The sequence below is a fragment of the Haliotis rubra genome, unplaced genomic scaffold (assembly GCF_003918875.1).
Source record: "Haliotis rubra isolate DU_JTF1 unplaced genomic scaffold, ASM391887v1 Scf320, whole genome shotgun sequence".
NCBI lineage: Eukaryota > Metazoa > Mollusca > Gastropoda > Lepetellida > Haliotidae > Haliotis > Haliotis rubra.
In genome coordinates this window covers 751782-773241 of record NW_025766992.1, presented here as the reverse complement: position 1 = coordinate 773241, position 21460 = coordinate 751782, and the positions used below count along the sequence as shown (strand labels likewise).

Genomic DNA, 21460 nt, shown 5'->3' with positions numbered 1-21460 from the left:
CATACATTCAATTAACATTCTGTAGCGAACATTCAAATTTACAATTAATTGTTAAGACAATTTAATATTATAATATAAGTTATGTAAAACACACACACACATATGTATACTATAAATATATTAAACGATCACTCTGAAATACTCTTCTTGTGCTTTTTTTGTTAAAAATCAGTCAATCGAAAAAGTCGAAAACTGTAACTTGTATACTGTCGAAGCATACTGTCTATTATTCAGTTGTTCAAGTGAACTCCCTTTGAGGACGCGGTGGTTTGACGATGGACGCCATCTGGTGGTTCACCAGCTATTCACGAAGCACGCAACACGTCAGTTAAATGAGACTGGGTAAATAACTGAAGCGGTTCCATATTATATCACATAATATAATTCTGAACTGAGTAGGGAAAAATGTTGAAATTTAATGACGGTCCATTCAGAGGTCTTGAATGTGTTGTAGGAGATACTTGAGTACGTTATGATTTCGCATGAACCTGACTGGCTTGTATTGGCTGCATGAAGCATTTGGGTTGAGACTTATGATGAGGCGTTTCACTTCTTGGAAAGTTCCCCTCTTCATCTGCAACACTGCGGGATGTGCAACACCTCCATAGTCGTGTACCTCCTTGTAGTCCTCGTTGCAGGCCAGAAGACATTCGCCCACCTGGAACAGCGACAGAGATGGAACTCAGCATTTGTGTTATTCTGTTTTGCTGGTTGCTGTTGTTTACGCAATTTCAGCAATATCACAGCCATACAACGGTGATCTATACGTAACCGGGCCTGGACCAAACAACGCTGAGTTGATATTTTGGGGCTGCTTTGAGGAGGTTGTTTCAGTTACATAGCAAAATCCACGCATTCAAGACGTCCAGAGTCAGGACGTTTCTGTTGTGATAGCCCAGTGACGAACCATGCTGCATTTGAGCACGACGGCCCAACAACACAGGGTATAGAGACCCCGAGTCAACATATCCATGTTGTATTTGAACACGATGGCCCAACAACACAGGGTATAGAGACCCCGAGTCAACATATCCATGTTGTATTTGAACACGATGGTCCAACAACACAGGGTATAGAGACCCCGAGTCAACATATCCATGTTGTATTTGATCACGATGGCCCAACAACACAGGGTATAGAGACCCCGAGTCAACCTATCCATGTTGTATTTGATACGATGGCCCAACAACACAGGGTAGTCAACATATCCATGTTGTATTTGAACACGATGGCCCAACAACACAGGGTATAGAGACCCCGAGTCAACATATCCATGTTGTATTTGAACACGATGGCCCAACAACACAGGGTATAGAGACCCCGAGTCAACATATCCATGTTGTATTTGATCACGATGGTCCAACAACACAGGGTATAGAGACCCCGAGTCAACATATCCATGTTGTATTTGAACACGATGGCCCAACAACACAGGGTATAGAGACCCCGAGTCAACATATCCATGTTGTATTTGAGCACGATGGCCCAACAAGACAGGGTATATAGACCCGAGTCAACATATCCATGTTGTATTTGAACACGATGGCCCAACAACACAGGGTATAGAGACTCCGAGTCAACAGAACCATGTTGCATTTGAGCACGATGACCCAATAAGACAGGGTATAAAAACCCCGAGTCAACATATCCATGTTGTATTTGAGCACGATGGCCTAATAAGACATGGCATAGAGACCCCGAGTCAACCTATCCATGTTGTATTTGAACACGATGGCCCAACAACACAGGGTATAGAGACCCCGAGTCAACATATCCATGTTGTTTTTGAGCACGATGGCCCAACAACACAGGGTATATAGACCCCGAGTCAACATATCCATGTTGTATTTGAACACGATGGCCCAACAACACAGGGTATAGAGACCCCGAGTCAACATATCCATGTTGTATTTGAGCACGATGGCCCAACAACACAGGGTATAGGGACCCCGAGTCAACATATCCATGTTGTATTTGAACACGATGGCCTAACAAGACAGGGTTTAGAAACCCGAGGCAACCTATCCATGTTGTATTTGAGCACGACGGCCCAACAAGACAGAGTATGGAGACCCCGAGTCAACCTATCCATGTTGTATTTGAGCACGACGTCCCAACAAGAAAGGGTATAGAGACCCCAAGTCAACATATCCATGTTGTATTAGAGCACGATGGCCCAACAACACAGGGTATAGAGACTTCGAGTCAACATATCCATGTTGTATTTGAGCGCGATGGCCCAACAAGACAGGGTATGGAGGCCCCAAGTCAACCTATCCATGTTGTATTTGAGCACGATGGCCCAACAACACAGGGTATAGAGACTTCGAGTCAACATATCCATGTTGTATTTGAGCGCGATGGCCCAACAAGACAGGGTATGGAGGCCCCAAGTCAACATATCCATGTTGTATTTGAGCACGATGGCCCAACAAGACAGGGTATAGAGACCCCGAGTCAACATATCCATGTTGTATTTGAGCACGATGGCCTAATAAGACAGGGTATAGAGAGCACGAGTCAACCTATCCATGTTGTATTTGAACACGGCTGAAAACCACTCGGACCCACAGCTGTTTTCTGAAGGTCCTTATGGCCGACAGCTTTTTCATCCCCAAAAACTAAGAGTAATATTTTAAGGAAAATATCATTCAGTAATTTCTTGTTTAAATTTCTAAATAAAGTTATTTAACTCACTGTGCTTTTTGTCACACTTGTTTTCATTGCTGTGAATATCATATCCAAAATATAGGGCTTACACATTCTGATCAGGACCCACAACATTTTATGGTTCTTGGGCCTTAGGGCCTGAAGCTTTTCAGGGTTAAGGGCAAACACTGCATATGAGTGGCCATATGTGGTCTGTTACTTACCATCTTCTTCTGTTCTTCAGTGATGATAATGTCTTCTTCCATCTCCAGGAACACGTAGTAGAAGCATTTCGTGGGAACTGTACCTGGAACCAGTTCAGATGTCTTTAGATACAACACTTTATCAAAGGTGCATTAATGGCGAAACATTAGTAAAGAAACAGTCTGTGCTTTCTTTGACACGACAATTGCTACGTGGGGGAATTAATATGTACGTAAAGGCATACCTATACTGGATATCTTGAACACAAAACGTATTTTGTTTTAGAAATTATCATTTAAACTGTTGTTTTTATTACCGTAGAGACTTATGCCATTCTAACCAAACACCTACATCCTCAGATAAGACCATTCGGATTATCACCAGTCTCAATATTTATTTCGTAAGAATTTTACACAAAATTTTAATAAATTGACGGAGAACACTATGGACCCATGTTTAATTGTGACTGAAAGAGGGGATAGTTATCGATGGTGATGTTTTTGATACAGGTTTTAACTTAACTTTGCAGTGTTAAGACGGCTGTTTTTAGCAATGTAAGTTTTGATAACGTTTGAACCTTTTTTGTTAAAATCATGTTTGCTATTGATTCAGTCCCTCTGTTACTGTCGCTGGTCAAGCACTCAGAAGTTATCTCGAAAGAAAGATTCTTTGAGAGGCATTTTAGAAGTTGTGAAGATGAAGGAAAACTAAGTTCTATGGATAGTCAACTTCTTTATTGCAATGAGTGCGACGTGATACAACAATTTGAAACAAGGAGAAAAAATACATCGCTGCATAATGAGTATATACAGTTAACAAGGTTGGTGTACATTGGATATTTGATAAGTGATCAATTACATCAAGGTTATTTCATCTCCTCGGCCTATCACCACCTAATCAAAGACCACCACCAGTAATCCTTCCATACCTCCTTTGTCCATCTGGCTTCCATGCTCCCCTTTGTGCTTGCAATCGCAACTAGTTTACTTCAACGTACTAACTTATCATCATGCCATTGTACGTCAAACTCATCAGTTGTATAAACTCAACTCTAATCACATTCAGCCACTCTGTACATCACCCGCCTCTGCTGAAATCACTTATCAAATATGCAATGTACATCAACCTTGTTAATTGTATATACTCACGATGCAGCAGTGTATATATTCTCCTTGTTTCAAATTGTTGTATCACTTGCGTGATAACGGAAACGTCACACTCATTGCAATAAACAAGTTGACTATCCATAGAACTTAGTTTTCCTTCGAAAGAAAGAATTACAAATGTGAGAAGAATTCACAATGTCCACTTACCATTCATTTTAGCAATTATTATGTTTTCAGTGGCCATATAATCCTCGATGTTACATTTCCATTTCAGCTGAGTCATGTTCATGGCTTCCTCAAACACCTGTACTGGATACTTGTCAACATTCGCGCTTAGACATTCTCCAGTTCTGAAATAGCAAGAACACAAAATAATCAATATACCCCGCAATGGCCAAATACTCTTAATGAATGAGTCAACTAAATATGACCATGGCAAATGTTTGGGCGTGTATGTAGCAAAGCGTAAAGAGAGGACTGAAAAGTTTTAAAGTTCTGCTCCAGAAAGGAGGACTATATCCAAATTCAGTAGAAGCCAAACTTGTTGCCATGGAAACGCAAAAAATATATTTATTTAGAAATCCGAAACTACCACAAGGCACCACCAGTACACACCATCAGACCCATATATGAGCAAAGTTTGGTGGAGAAATATTGTAAGGTTTCAAAGTTCTTCACCGGAAAAGAGAACCAACACCAATTTCAGTTGAAGTCAAACTTGTTGTCATGGAAACGCAAAACAATATCTTATTCAGAAATCCATAACTACCTAAAAGCACCTGTTCAACCCCAGACCATGTGCCAAGTTTGGTGAAGAAATATTGAACGTTTTTTCCTGTTCTGCTCCGCAAGAGACGAATGTGCGCGAACGGACTCACGAACGGAATCCAACTTGAATTAATACCCCCGCAAATGCGTTGAGGGGGATAATTATCGTTAGACATCAGTTAATTTCGATATTGCGTCACATTAATAAACAAATTAGAATACTACTGTAGAACAGGTGTTGACAGGCGATGAACCACAGGCTAAAGTTAACGCATGACATGGCGATGCATTAAAGGCGGTTGCTTGTGATCACCAGTACCACTAACAATTCTCAGATGAATTGTGGTCAGGCTCGCTGACTTGGTTGACACATGTCGTCGTTTCCCAAATGCGGAGACTAGCGCTCATGCTGTTGATCACTGGTTTGTCTGATCCAGACTCGATTATTCACAGACCGTCGCCACATAGCTGTAATATTTGCTGAGTGCGGCGTAAAACAACAAACCAAACCAAACATGAATTATGTTTTCATTCATTCGAACGCTGATAACCACGGCACTATTAATTAGAGTTTACGCATGGTAGACGCATGGTGGCCGAACTCGTCAGCTTGTTTGGTGGTTCAGTAATATTCCAGATGGACGGCGATGGTCTGTAAGTAATCGAGTCTGGTCCAGACAATCCACTGATCAATATGCGCCTCAATATTTGGGCTAAGATGATGCACATCAAACCAAGTCGGCGATCCTACCACAAGCTTGGATTGTTGAAGTCCTATGCTTGACCTGAACTGGATATTCGCCAGTTGTAATTGACGAGAGTTTCTGAAGACTCGTGCTTGATCACATATTAAAAATAGGAGATCTAAATTTGGGCCGACACTAAATGGAAACCTCGGACAATAAGATGAGATTACAGAGCTTTTAAAATGGCGTATAAAAATAACGTACACGTTGAAATACGCACGCACGCTTACCTACCTCCGACAAAACCTGTATTTCGGCGCTGTCTCGGTTGAAGCCTACGATCTCCACCAGGTCATGACTCCGGTACCTGTACAGGCCCAGTGTAGTGGTGACCACGATCTCGTACGTTTTCCCTGCTTCTACCTTGAATGTATGTAGGGCTTTCTTAAAATATGCATACTTCAATGCAACAAATCACACAGACGTACACAACTCTCTATCAACGCATGTATACGGAGTTATACGGAGTAATCTTAAAAAAATGCAAATGCTTTCTGTTGTTGATGCTCTTAAGGTAGGTCTTAAATGACATATGTATGAGAAAATATGAAAACATAACGACACAACAACACACACACCCCACCCACACCCCACCCACACACACACAAAATAAATAAATAAATAAAAAAGAACAAAGAAACAAACGAAAAAATATCTACAACCTAACCTCATATCCACCTGTCCAACCATCGCCAAGAAACCCATACTGAAAAGTGGGTTTTTTAAAGTTCAGTTACATACAGGTATATTAGATGTGATCTAAAACACATATAACTAAATTTCGTCACTTTAAAACATGTAGTTGCTAAGCATATGAAGTGTTTAATGAATGTTTGCCACATTCACGTGGAAGATCCGATTTAGAATTGCAACCCTTCAGCAACCCATGCTTGTCGAAAGATCCGACTAATTAATAAGATCGGATGGTCAGGCTCGTTGACTTGGTTGACACATCCTCGATTTCACTTTTAAGAAAACAAACAAGGAAACAAAGATAGGGCCTAACTTAAACACTGTCGACCAATCACCCTTTTAAAATGTCTCTACAAGATTATTAGCACATGTATCACTAAGAGAATTAAGACTGTTTTGGATCTTTTGATACACGAAAATCAAACAGGATTAATTCCAGGGAGATCTTTAGCAGATAACATAAGATTAATGTATGACATCATCCTGGAAACAAAATCTAAGAATAAGAGAGGTTTGCTATTTTCTATAGACTTTGAAAAAGCCTTTGTTTCTGTGTAAAAAATAGCTATACAGGTCCTCAGATGATAAAGTGGGTATATATTTTGATAAACAATGCAACCTCTTGTGTCATACAAAATGGCAATCTCTCTTAATTTTTTTATAATGGTAGAGGCTACAGACAGGGGGACCCAGTCTCCCCATATTTATTTATTTTTGCTGCAGAAGTACTCGCCACTATGATTACAGACAATGCTACGATTAAAGGCATTTATTTAAACAAACATAGAGCATAAAGATGAATTCAGATAAAACTAAGGTAACATGGCTCGCGTCAATTATTGGAAAGAATATTAAAGTGTGAGAAGATGTTAATTTAGACTGTGTTCATGGTGACTTTGAAGTCCTTGGCATTCAATTAAATGCAAATTTAGAAAGACTATGGGTTATCAACACCAGAAAAAGACTAGAAAATATTAAGTGATTTTTAGCAAATTGGCGTAAACGTAAATTGACATTAATTGGAAAAATAACCCTGATAAAAACTTTAGCATTATCTACTCTTGTTCACATATTATCCGCATTGCCTCAGCCACCCAAAGAATTTGTTGATGAACTAAATTCAAGTTTATTTGGAACTCCAAACCTGACAAAATTAAACGGGCGAATCTGACAAGAAGCTATGAGAATTGTGGATTGAGAATGGTAGATATAAATGTGTTTATGTCATCGCTAAAGCTCAGTATCCTAAAACAAAACATGTTTAAGAACCGCTACAATAGCTACTTTCTTTTACAACTCCTTTTTCAATTCAGTGCTCATGTACCGTCTTACAGACTTTGCAAAACTGATAACCCCTACTGGCAGGATTTGATATACATTTGGAGTAAATACGATAGGTCTCACTTGACAGGTGCAAGATATATTCGGGTTATTCTAGCTGAACCGATATGGTTTAACCACCAGTGTACAGACTCAAATTCTATTATAGAATACTCTGTGAAGTAGTGCATTACATAAGAGACTTATGTGACGAGAACGGGCTCTTATCCTTTATAGACTTGAAGAAAATACTATCAATCTTAGGAGTACATATTTAGACCATTATCGAGATGTTAGTAACCTCCCTAAAGAATGGAAACGGGTGACAGACAATTCTAAACCTATATGTATCTACGATCTTAGGATTATTAACTTTCTTATGAAATGGATTAAACCAAGGGATTGAAAAGGGATTTCGGAAGATATACGATATACTTGTGCAAAACGAATATCTATCTAATATCTGTAGTAAATGGCAACAAATGTTCTTAACTGACTTAAACTGGAAGGAAATATTTAGACTTCCTAAACTGTGCTGTAGACATATTAAGCTACAAGATTTCCAATATAGATGTTTGCATCGCATTATATGCATTAAAAAGGAATTATTTAAGTTAATCTACAATAGTATTTGTCAAAGATGTAGTAATGAAAACGAATCGATTGTGCATATTTATTTTGAATGTCAAGAGGTTGCTCATTTTTGGTACAATCCGGAACACTTTTTGAGACAACATATATGAGATTCAGCTAAATCTTTAACCATCCTATCTGGTATCCAGGGGACCGCAAACTTCAAACTGGTGAACCTAATTATTTTGGCTGGAAACGGATATATATATATATATATATACACACAAAATGTCCAAAGTAGTACAGGTGTTCAGTCATAAATATTGCACAGATAAATAGAAAAGGCATTCTGTTTTCATTTATCTATGCAACATATATATATATATATATATATATATATATATATATATAAGAAGAAGTTTCTGAAATAATTACACAACACGGATCTTCTCCAACATGTTTCACTTTTATCTTCAGGGAGAAGTGATTACAGTTAAACGGATTATGTTATGACGTCAATTTGTCATGACGTCACAATGCAACTGTATACAAATGTTGTGACGCGGCGTTGCCCTACAGAATTCAGTGTCTCAAAATGTAAACGGGGAAATTGTGGAACTTGTGAATATATACTTGAAACTTCATGTATAAAGTTCAAAAACAGGAAACAATTATTTCATGTACGCTCTAACATGGACTGCTCCGCAAAACATATTATTTATGTTATTATATGCCAAGGGTGTCATGAAGAATACATTGGACAAACGGAGTGCTTGAGGGACAGAATGCGCGTCCATAAACAACAGATTAAGGACCCCAAAACAAGGTGCATCCCCTTAAGCGCTCACATTGACAATTGCGCAGCAGGAAAGGAAATAAAATTTAAAATATTCCCTTTCTATAAAATGAATACTGCTGACGCCATGCAGCGTAAAGCTAAAGAAAACTTTTTCATCAAAGAATTGTGTCCATCGTTAAATAGGTAACGCAATGTGTCTGAATTATACTTGTTTTCATTGTGCTACTAGTACTGTCAATATAAAGCCGCCAATGTGACGTCACGGCAACGCCGCGTCACAACATTTGTATACAGTTGCATTGTGACGTCATGACAAATTGACGTCATAACATAATCCGTTTAACTGTAATCACTTCTCCCTGAAGATAAAAGTGAAACATGTTGGAGAAGATCCGTGTTGTGTAATTATTTCAGAAACTTCTTCTTATATATGTACTACTGTACGCTCGGTATTCTCATCACTTTCTTTATATATATATATATATATATATATATATATATATATATATATATATATATATATATATATATATATGTATGTATTATGTATATGTGTTAGAAATCAATCTCTGTCTTTCAAATCCTGTATTGCTACCTTGAAAGATATTTTTCAAGTCGAGTGATATGTTGCCAGAATGAAAAAGCAGACACATGAATGTATGAGCAAATGGCTACCACTACTTACAATATGGACCGATGTGTCATGACTCTTCAACATGCTTAAAGTGGAACTTTCAGGTAGTCAGTTACAACAGACGTACATATTTATATACATAAGCTGTATAAGAAATTAAACTTTGTCCTTAATATCCTTCATCGCTTCTGGAAGGCAGAATGAAAACCAATCAGACGAATGTGGAGCAAACGGGCACCCATTACTCACAACATGGTCTGATAAGTCATGAATCGTCAATGTGTACAATCTTTGTGCAATAATATTTGAATGCACCTACTCATGGTTGAAGACTGATGTGGTGTGAATTGTCAACATGTACAGGCCTGTATTAGGCATGACATCTGTATAATAATGTTTGAATTTTTCTACTTATTGGCTACCCAGAATGATATGTTGCTATTATGAAAACAAACCACATGAACCTATGAGCAAACAGGTAATATTACTCTCAGCACCGACTTACCTAATTCCTCAAGCTGTACAACATTGTATGACTTTTGTATAAAATGAATGTACCTACTGGTGTGAATAAAAAAGTGAAAAAAACCGAGACTTGGTTGACACATGTAATCGTACATCCTGGTTGCGTAGGTCGATGTCCATGATATGGATCGCTGGATTGTCTTGTCCAGACTCGATTGTTTACAGACGACCGCCATATAACTGCAATATTGCTGAATGCAGTATAAAAATACCCAAACGAAAAACAATAATTTGCTTACTTCAGTCGCCAGCACAGTATCTGGTTGTTTCTCCTCCACGTGTTCTTCTGGAATAAACTCGTAGAAGTTTGACTGCGGGAGAATCGTGTACTCCACGTGTAAACTGTCATCTGGCACGTCCACACACACACCGAACACAGCCTCAGAAGAAATGTGCATGGAGGAACTCACTGGAAGACTCCCTATGTACTTTTGTCTCAATATCTCCGCCTGGAAGTAGAACACTTTGATGCTGTAAACACTGAGGTTTCATCATCATCATCATGCTAATAATAATACTTGTTATACACCTCACATCAAAGTGGTCATATTAGATAACTGCAATTTGTTTTCCAGGCAATGTATCAAAGTGACATTCTTTATCCAGTCCATGTTAGTGTCACTCTTGTATAGCGACAATATCCAGGTCAGCTGCTGAAAGGCGTGTTGTTTCTCTCGATCATTGGATGTCAGTCTCAACGCACATCGTAGTTTCAATCTCAACTCCCTAGGGATAATACAACTTATGCAGCCACTAGGGGCACCAAGTTAATGAGGCTCTCCCATCCTTATGAGCTACCCATTCACAGCTGGGTGGACTGGGACACACAGTCAAAGTATCTTTTGTCCAAGTTTACCCGCAACTAGGTGTTTGCACGTATTCATGTGGCCACCATCTGGTCATTTGCCAAAGGATTCGTGGGATCTTTTAAGTGCACAGGGCTGTGTACTGTACACTAGGGGTTGTGACAACACTGAAAGAGTCTGCACACAAAGTTGACTCCAAGGTTTTTACACCCGTTTACGTGTGGGCTCGATCCCTACACCTGAAGCTCGCTGAATCTCTAGCCTGGTGCCTTAGCAAGCTCGCTCACTCACTCACCCGATGCATTCAGTGTAATAATAATATTCTTAATTCCTCCATAGAAAGTACAATAACACGGACAGCCATAAAATATACATTGAGCGAGAGAAGTAGAATACATAAAAGTAATTGGAACAGCACTGGTTTAGAGGAGTTTGGATTTAAGTAACTTTACGATAAGGTACATTTGGTGTATCTACATAGTCTGTACAATCCTTGACGACCAGAGAAGAGGAGATCCCCTTGTGTCATCTAAGGGAGTGCATGATAGAAGACAGCATACCACATACTCGTCAGGTTGGTTGAGCAGGATAACAAAAGACACATTGTGTAACAGAGTAGACACCACACTAGAAGAGCTAACAGACCAGACAGTGCAGCCTTATTAGTTCGTATTTACGACATAAATGCATTTACACATTTACATTTTTTTCTTTCACCCTTCCCCTCTGAGAATCCTGTCCCGTGACCCTTCCATAAACAACATTAAAAGGCGTTCAGTTACCTGTGTCCAACACAGCGGGTATCTGGACCCTTGAAGGTCCGGGCAAGAATTGATCTTCAGTAACCCATGCTTGTGAGATTCGACTAACGGGATCGGATGGACAGGCTCGCTGGCTTGGTTGACACATGTCATTGTATCCCAACATGCTCATGCTGTTGATCACTGGATTGTCTGGTCCAGACTGGATTATTTACAGACCGCAGATATATAGCTGAAATATTGCTGAGTGCGGCGTAAAACTAAACTCAAACACTCACTCACGGATCTAATGATGTAATAAGACATATATGTAACAAAGTAAAGTACTGGTCACACAATCCTGCCATGTTACAATGCAGTTATCTTCGCTGACGCATATTCCCCACATATTATTTTACTTTATTACAGCTAATGCAATAGGCTTTAGGTCATCAGATCCGACATAACTGAAGACCTGAATATTTCCGTGAATGCTACAGAAGCAACAAACTGCTGACAGATAGTATCCAGTAATATATTAGAGATGTTTATAAAACTAGGCACATAACTCCTTTGTATTTAAACACGCAGTCGCAATATTTCTTGTGATGAGCCTACAAATAATATAACTGACTAATCCTACACTACGGCAGTTAGCAATAAATATCCCTGGCTTGTGTACAGAACATCTTGTGTCAAGGTCAGTGAGCTCTGAGCTCTGGAGATACCAAGCGTCTGAAGAGATGGAACTAGTTGTATTCCCTCATATTTCAAATAGGTCTGATTTCAATATTTCACAATTTCACATCGTCTTATTGACCATTACTGACTCTATATGATCTTAAAAGGAAATAAAACACACAACTCATCGATTTGGTGGCTCTCTAATTGTTCCTAACGTTTCCTTACGTATCTGATATATTCTATATGAGCAAAACGTGCAATTGTACACTTTCCAAATTATTTCTGAATCTAATGATTTCATGAGTGTATGTCTAACCATTGAAATAAAATTTGAAGAAGTATACGTCCTAATTATTCCAAATGGCATGTGCATACATGCAAATGTCATTCATTTGGTTTAGCGTTGCTACTCTGCCATATATGACACCAAACATCTGCAGGTATAATGGACGGGTATGGACTACGAGTGACTTCTAAGGCATTTCCAAACACTCCAAGACAATTTGCAAAACGATATAGGTGTGTACCATATTGTGTCAGTTTTAGTCTCACATATTCGTACAAATTATTGTTTTTAATGACAGCTTACGTATATCCTGTGATGTATTTTTCTTAAGGATAGTCGTATCCCAGCGGGCACACAACGTTGAATCAACGTTGAATTTTGGTTGTTTGGTTGATCAACCTTTCATAAACGTTGATTCAACGTTTATCATGCGACCAAAGAAAGTTAGTCGAGATTCGTTTAGTTGTCAACGTTGTTTCAACGTAAGGAACCAACAAAATGTCAACTAATTGTTTCCTTGGCAAATTTGATACATAATTCATATTGGTAATAGGTATCCAACTTAGCAACTATCATTTCGGAACATTATTTTCATAAAAGATCAAGATCGAGCTAGTGACAGATATAATCTTATATATTATTTGATTGTGCATCGATCAACGGACGGAAATTTTACGTAAATCGTAGTTTTAGGTATAAAGTCATCAGTTATCCAAATTGCATTACATTTGATATTTTCCCACAAAACTGTGAAAATTGTATAATTCCCGACAGTTTGCTTTCAAACACAAGCCAGATGTTGACCTTTCGTACCCATCACCTGATTTGAATTTTGCAAATATACATTTTCAAATAATCAATGAAGTACATCAATATAAGGAACCGTTCATAATTAAATATATGGCTGCGGGTGGGGGTGTTGATTGTAAGGGTTGGAGGGTGGGTGGGGTGGGGTGGTGGGGTGTCACCCATTTTGTTCAGGGGAGCTAAGGGGTCAGCATTTTTGTACACACGCACTATGTTTAGAAATTATGGGAAGGGGAGAGGGCGTCATAGATAATGTACATGACATGCAGGGTGGGCCGTCTCTTATTCTGTACATACTCATACACTTTTAGGGGAGTGTAATTCACATTGTACATAAAAATCAACATCACCCCAAAGCCATACATTATGAACGGTCCCTAAGGGCAGCTATACAAAATCGGATAGGATTAATCAACATTTTATATTGCATCCCATTATTATGAACATTTGTTCGTTTGAATAGATCTATCAGTAAATGATGCATTGAGCGCGCCCTGAACCCTGTCAACATATGTATATTATTGGGGGGAGGGGGTGGTGGAGAATGGCGTAAGGAAATGCAACGAAAATTTTCACTTTAAAATGTCTTGTGAAAGTCTTTGTTAAGGATGAAATTGTATATAATTTATTTGAACTTTTATTTATTTACAAAAGTGTAACTTCACTAATGATTCTTTGATGGGACAATTAACAAAACTGCACCCACAGACTTTCATTCTTACACTTGTTTGGAAGGGATATGATAATTCATGTCTCTTAAAGGTTAAAATCTTACATACAAAAGAAGTAATTTTAATGTAAGGAACATTTAATTATGAAATAAGATTATTTTAATGGAATTTGCAGAAATCTCATCTTCGAAGACTGGGTGGCAGCAATTTTGTGGATCACATAAAAGGAGCAAGGCTAAGGTAACACGTTTTTAACATTTCACTTGTTTCCAGTATATCCACCACAAAGTTTAAGAGAAAGATGATAATGCTCTTTCATTACCACCTGTTTTGAATATTTGTGATAATGTTTGGTCTTTATTTTCATTTATATATTAAGGTTGATCATTTAAGAGAAAGAAATTGACAATGATTTCTCCCGGAGATGTTTAGTTTAATGAGCACTCCCTTGCTTGGCACCATATTGTTTTTCGCCGTAAACAGCTGGATGCAAGATAGCACGCGAGAGGACAGAAGTCATACATTTATAGATATATAGAGATATTTATTGCTGGGAAACACACTCTTCAGGTATTTGGTCAGCTGTAGAATTTGAATATGATGTTTTTTATTATTGTCAAAGGGTAGGTTTTTCATTATTTGCAATCTAATATGTGTGCAGTGAAACATACTGAGATTTGGAAGAGTCCATTATTTAAAGTACAGGTGTTGTTAGATATCAGCATTTTATGTACATGTTCCCTTGTTAAGATCATATATCGAGTATATTAGAGAGAAGGTGTATATTTGTAGTGTTTTAAATCAGATTTTTTTTCAGTGTATGACCTACATTTCAATATGTTTTAGCCACCTGTCACCCCTTTGGTCAAATAGAGTAGGACTTCCATTTCTTGGAATTGAGAGTCAGAGATGCACTGTTTCCAAGAATTTGCGTTAGCCAGCGATGTTTGTTTACGAGTACATTTAAGTCTTTTTGAGTGTAGATTGGAGTTGTAAGAGATGTTATTCAATGTCTTATTATTCATGGTATGATAGATTATTTCTGGCAATGTAGAGTTTAATCTCATTATTTTATTGTTCATGATTCAGAGAAGCATAGTTATGACGTCGCAGATAATACGCACACATAATTCATTATATGAGAGATTTTCTAAGCGTTCCTATAAGAGATTAAGTGTAAACATTTATGAATTATAAAAAAGTTATTTATCTGAGTTTTATGAGTGTACAAATGACAAAGAGAGAGGGAGAGTAGATAATAGAGAATATATTTTATACTTATGAGAGCTCATTATTGTTTTCAGAACTCCATGATCCATACTTCCTTGTGTTTGGGAACAAATGGTGTTGGGAGACCTCCCACAATAGACTTGTTCTTTGACCTGTGAACCACCACCCATTTTATTTTCTTATCATTTAATGTAAAATGGCTTTTGTTACAATTTATGACTCCTGGTAGCAAAATTGCTACATCACTTCAACTCCTATTAATTTGAAATAATCATTTCCGAGAATCTCTAAAGAAAACTAAATCTGACAGAATAACAACAATCTTCCATTGTTTTGCAGGACAATGTCAAACAATTTAATGTCAAGAATAAATGTTGATGGGCAAAACGGGAAGTTTTCTTTTAAGAATACAAGGTTGTATTCAATCATCTCTGGTAAGTTAATTACCAAGTGCAGCATTTTCATCATGACCATAGCAAATAATATATGACAGTAAAGCATCGTCTAATTCATCCGACCGGTAATTCATAGTCTAATTAAATAATCAACTTGCAATTGAGGATTTTCTTTGAAAATATTTAAGAAACCTTCCATTCCTTCGGTTGAAAATATAAATTGTTTACAGTTTTCGTCATATTTTGTATTGATGCTGTTCATATGTTCACATGCCAAGTTACAGCAGTGAAATGAACCTTTCAAGTGATTGATTAAACAAATACTTGAATCATTTAAGACAATATATCTTCCATATAACTTATTCATGTATTTAAATATAAAATTTCAGAATGTGTCCTATCCCAAGGGAATGAGATGGGAATGCATCCGAAGCAAATTTCAAGAAAGAGTTAGGAACATTTCTGAAGTATCCACCTGACCGCCAGGCAGGGAGTGGCAGAAAGAAGAGGAGCTGATAATTGTGTTTTTGGAGTTGGAATTGTGTTGAAAAATCTGAATTGTGGTATTGAAATTGGTGGCGTAAATGTCACTTTGATGCTATATGCAGATGATATTGTGTTATTAGCACAACAGAGATCACCTACAGACTATGTCATGTGTGATGTTTTACATTATGTATTAAACCACGTTTTCTGTGTGCGTGTGTGTTCATAAAGATTTCATGAAAAGTGACTTGTTTTATGTGCTGTCTTCAGGTATAGTTCCTGGTCATCTTGGATCCCTTTCATGGTGAAAGTAATTGCATTGTGTTTATTCAGGGGTCTGTCTAAGAGCTGAAATTCAGACAAAATGTCTTCTTGGGACAATTTTCACCTTTTCAAGGTAACAATACAACAGTAAATAGTTTTTCTTAATTTGGAATACTCTTTTCTTCTTACTGGAATTATACGTCCAACTGACATAAAACTTAAATGAACAATATATTGAATGTGGAATTTTAACCCAGTATTTTATCAGGTAAATATTTTTACTGCAATTTTCTGTTTGAGCACTGTTTATTGCAGGTAGCTTTTTGGGTATTTTATCTGGATGCAGGAGTTTGGTGCTACTTTATTGTAGTTTAAAGATGAAGTGCGAGTCTATTTACAGGAAAGCGTAATACCTCCTAGACACAACCACGGAACAACCCATTTTCAACGTTAATAATATGTCAGACTTCAACATTGATTCCACGTCGGATATCTCCGTCAAAAAAACTTTCATATTCAACCTATTTTCAATCTATTTTCAACGTTGAGGATCAACCTATTCTCAACGTTGATAATCGGTCAAACTTCAACGTTGATTCCACGTCGGATATCTACGTCCAAAAAACTTTCATATACAACCTATTTTCAATCTATTTTCAACGTTAAGGATCAACCTATTCTCAACGTTGAAACAACGTTGATGTGCCTGCTGGGATGGTACTTACTGCATGTTGATATGATCCTGTTGCTGTATACTTCAGTAGGCCACATGATGGCCACATTCTCTGCACAATGTTCTCACATCCATCCACCAACACCTCCCTCACAATGGCTGCTTGTTCAGGATCCGGAGTGATATGTGTCTGAAGCTCCTCACGTATGTCATCACTGATGTTGAGATCAGTGGACAAAGTCCCATGCTCAATTTCTTCACATAACCGTTCTGCATTTTCTTCAATGATACGGAAGAAGTTAAGGGCAATGGTTGACGTCATAAACTGCATATAGTTTACGTCTAAGTCTTTTAGACCAAAGAATGCATGAACGTAGAGACAATCTTCCTCCTTCTCGATCCTATAAACAGCAGATGGACTGACGGCGATTGGACTGATGGGGAAACTGGAGGAGGAGGCGGGACCCATGAACACACCTGGTCGTATTGTCCTGGGTGCATCTATCATTCTCACATCAAGCCATCGTTTCAGTGTATGTTGACCCGGGATATCGAACATTGCTGCTCTCGTTGCTTGTCCTGGGACGGTAATTGTGTTGACAAACAGTCGCGTGTTTCTGGGAATAATCTTGCTCTTGCCCGTCGTGGTACCGGAGGTGACAATGAAGAAGTCTGCAGCACCGAGGAAGAGAACGTCAAGTGTTCCTTCAAGAGCCATTTTGACGTATCCGTTGTAATGTTCATACTCTGTTAACTGGTGCTGACTCCGGAACTCTGACATTGTCTTCATATTTGAAAAGTTGTGATGTTTACCATAAATTGTATTTGAACAGCTCTTAAGTATATCTCTCAAAGTTGATTCTTGCCATGATTGTGTATTTTTCAGAATGAGGTGGAATGTTTGTCTTGCTTTTGTTACGGCCTTCACACGATTGGTTTGAAAGATGTACTGCTTGTACAGTGACTTGATAGAATGATGTCTAGATGGGTAGAGACTTGCAACATGGAGGAGGGTATATGAAGTCACCAGCATCAGCAGCCCAACAGGGATCTCTGAGGACAAAAAAACAATCTATTTGTGGACAATACAATGTAAATATGGGCTATTGGTCGCCAACAACTGAAGGTAGACCACCATACTAGGGACCATGGGAATTACAATGCCTTTGCTACCTGCATGGACCCTATCTAGATTTACATCATCCCCTCAGCCACTGGTGATTGTAGTCAAATCTAGCCATAATTTAAAATTACAAAAATACTACGTTTTAAAACATCTGGTAAGTATAAATTTACGTATCCCCACAGGAGGACAATAATTTTACAATGCTTTAAAATGTGCCACTTTGATTTAATATTTGCCATGTTCTTAATGTTTATCAAATTTATACTGGCGTGAAACACGAACCGTACATGTGTTACTGAGCCCAACTAACTTCTAATAATTCTATTTATTTTACAAATTCAATAATTAAATGAAAATTAACAGTACTAAAAAGATCCTTAACTGACTGACTGAGTTAAGTTTTACGCCGCTTTTATCAATATTCCAGCAACATCACGGCGGGGAACACCAGAAATGGGCTTCACACATTGTACCCATGTGGGGATTCGAACCCGGGTCTTCGGCGTGACGAGCTAACGCTTTAACCACTAGGCTACCCCACCGCCCCTCTACACATACACCACTTGACATTACGAACATACATTAGTGATGAACATGCAAAGCAATCTGGGTACAATGGCGATGATATCGAACATCAGTTTTTGACATCTTCAACGCATCCCTGCTCTAGCAGCGGTGGGGACATACGTCAGCTATCTGGTTTCAGTGGGTTTTGAATTTTGAATTTCTCAAGAACGGAATATATTGATTTTGAGTTTTGCAACTTATGGTTATAAGAAGTTTTAAGTGCCGAATGTTCGAAGCCAGTGCAAAATTAAAAGAAACACTCAGCATGCAGCTTCCTTGCATAAATTGTTGTTTTCGATCAGGTGAGCTAAACATTCATCTATCAAACCGAGCTGACGTTTTGTACTACATTTGGAATGAGATCATGAAGCATATACTAGTACTGTGAAAACCTCAACCCAAAATGACACCACACATCGAAATCCGAAGTCAGCCCCCGTGTGGTGAGGCTAAACAATATGATCGGTTTTCCTGGTATTCTGGTTTGACTTGACTTGACGTTTGCCATGTTCTTAAAATGAAAATAGGGTGGAACACTGAACGCATGTGTGGCATGTAGTCCATCTACATACTATACACACACCACTTGATATTTCGAACATAAATGAGGGGAGAACATTAACAGGTGCTTTCAATGTGGATGCAGTAGCTAAGATATCGAACATCATTGTTTGACATTCATGCTCTAACGATGTGGGAACAAGCGTCATTTATCTGGTTTCACTGTTTAGAGGTAATGTTCAATGAACCAGTTTCAAAGTGCATTTTTTAAAAAAAGGTTTCAAAAATGGAATCTATTGATGTAAAATTTTGCTACTTATGGCTGTCAGAGGTTTTAAGTGCTGAATGTGCGAAGCTTAACTCAGTGCAAACATTAACAGAAACACGCAGCTTGCAGCTTTATGGCATACATTTGTGTTGTTTTTCGATCGGGTAAGCTTAACAGTCATGGCTGGAATATTGTTGTGTGCGGCGTAAAACTAAACTCACTCACTCACCCACTTAACATTCATGTTTTGATTATTTCCTGAGGATGTGATATGTATCGTGCAATTGATTTCATTTTGAGGAAATGTTAAATGGACCAGGTTCCAAATGCGTTTTTTTGCTACTGATGGCTGTAAAAGGTTTTAAGTGCGAATGAGTGCAGCGTTACATAACAAACATGCGTCCGTGCTTGAAATGACGATTCGTGACTACATCTTGCCCTTCCTCAGGTGGATAATGTGTACACATGCAGTGGCGGATTCAGAGAGGGTGGGGTGGGGTGGTAAGGGGGTTCGACCCCCCTTTTAAAAATGACTTAAGATCACATTGAAGATTTTCATTTTGGAGTTGGCGGAGCCAATGGGGGTTTTTGAACCCCCTGAACCCCCTGAACCCCCTCCTTTCAAAATCCCTGGATCCGGCCATGAAACATGTGTTATTGTGTTAATACAATGATATATGTACCATCTCAGTACGCGTTTGTCCCTGAAGTACGAATCTGCAGCCCTGAAACGCCTTTACAAATTGCACATGAAAGAAGTAGTTATCTGTGCTGACCTAAATAATTCACAATACTTACCGACTGCCAGGAGTAAAATGTAAGTTCCTGTGTATTCACTTCCCCCCAGTGTGAGTGTAGAGAAGCCTTCCGAGTCCATGGTAAAGCAAACAGCCCCCGACGAGGATCAGACAACCGCCGGACATACACAGTACGACCACCCAGTTCATCCCGTCAGTGATAATGTAGCATCTGGTCACACACGAACCTGACACAGCCTGTTTTTCATGTCGTCCTACGCACTACTTCACACTGACACAGTTTTTGTAATTGTGTCATGTTAACATTCCAAAGCCCACTCCGCCAGCAGCATATCCAACTGTTCTGCTTCAGTTCACTTGCCCTTTCGCCATAAGCAGATAAAACATTATATACTAAGCAGCAAAATAAACGTCAGTTTGGAATTTTCCTTCGCAGAAACGGATAACTGTAAACTCGTTTAATGTTTTGATGGTATATTTTTGACAACATCTCCAACTTTACCCGAGCAAAGAAATTCCTTCCCAAACTCAGAATGGAACACAGGACATGGTCTCAAAAACGCAACCTCATCTCGGAGATGGTACGGTGTTCTCCATGCTTTTAATGCAAATCATGGTGCACGTGCTGTTCACAAGACCAGCCCTATAAAATGCATCCCCAAACCTGGTTGAAACATTCACGTTATAACGTCAGCAGGATACCGCGACTCACGACAGCTGAGAGGAACCAGGGGCAAGGAAGACTTGAAGATGGCCACACTACACAAGCCGTTGCCAGTCACTTCCAGGTCAATGTTCGGGCCATCTACAGGCTGCAGCAACGTTTCCGGGCCACCAACACCACAAATGATCGCCCCCGTACTGGCAGACCAAGGTTGACCACTAGATGGCAAGACCGCCATGTTGTGCGACAGCATGTACAGAATCCCTTCATGCAGGCATCCGAAACAGCACGCTTGACAGTGGGAACACACGGAAGACCAATCAGTACTGATACAGTACGCCGACGTCTTAACAGCAGGAACCTCCATTGCCGTAGACCTTACCGTGGACCTATCCTCACCCCTCGTCATCGGCGTGAACGTCTACAGTTTGCCCTACAACACCATAACTGGCGATACAGGCAATGGAGAACTGTTCTGTTCACAGATGAGAGTCGGTACTGCGTATCAACTGCAGAT

General features: G+C 38.8%; 1 protein-coding gene and 1 long non-coding RNA gene across 2 annotated transcripts; one reads left to right on the top strand and one right to left on the bottom strand.

The window, feature by feature from the left end:
• Positions 1-2912: 2912 nt before the first annotated feature.
• On the bottom strand, positions 2913-20641 carry LOC124283776 (indole-3-acetic acid-amido synthetase GH3.4-like). The gene is made up of 6 exons (XM_046719800.1): positions 20320-20641; positions 17112-18112; positions 10257-10466; positions 5708-5836; positions 4167-4309; positions 2913-2956 (listed from the first exon to the last, which is right to left on the bottom strand). Exons 1-5 carry the CDS (start codon positions 20396-20398, stop codon positions 4280-4282), a joined length of 1449 nt encoding a protein of 482 aa, XP_046575756.1. The 5' UTR covers positions 20399-20641; the 3' UTR covers positions 2913-2956; positions 4167-4279.
• Positions 4953-7192, top strand: LOC124283777. Its single transcript, XR_006900400.1, has 3 exons — positions 4953-4964; positions 5896-5897; positions 7014-7192. It is a non-coding gene; the product is annotated as an uncharacterized LOC124283777 (long non-coding RNA).
• Positions 20642-21460: the final 819 nt, after the last annotated feature.

What these genes read in the sequence shown, in the direction of transcription:
- LOC124283776 (XM_046719800.1), bottom strand. Translation starts at nt 20,398, where the DNA reads ATGGACTCGGAAGGCTTCTCTACACTCACACTGGGGGGAAGTGAATAC. An exon ending in CATTTTACTCCTGGCAGTCG is followed by an intron (nt 18,113 to 20,319) that starts GTAAGTATTGTG and finishes TTTTGTCCTCAG; the next exon opens with AGATCCCTGTTGGGCTGCTG. An exon ending in AAATACAGGTTTTGTCGGAG is followed by an intron (nt 4,310 to 5,707) that starts GTAGGTAAGCGT and finishes TTGCTATTTCAG; the next exon opens with AACTGGAGAATGTCTAAGCG.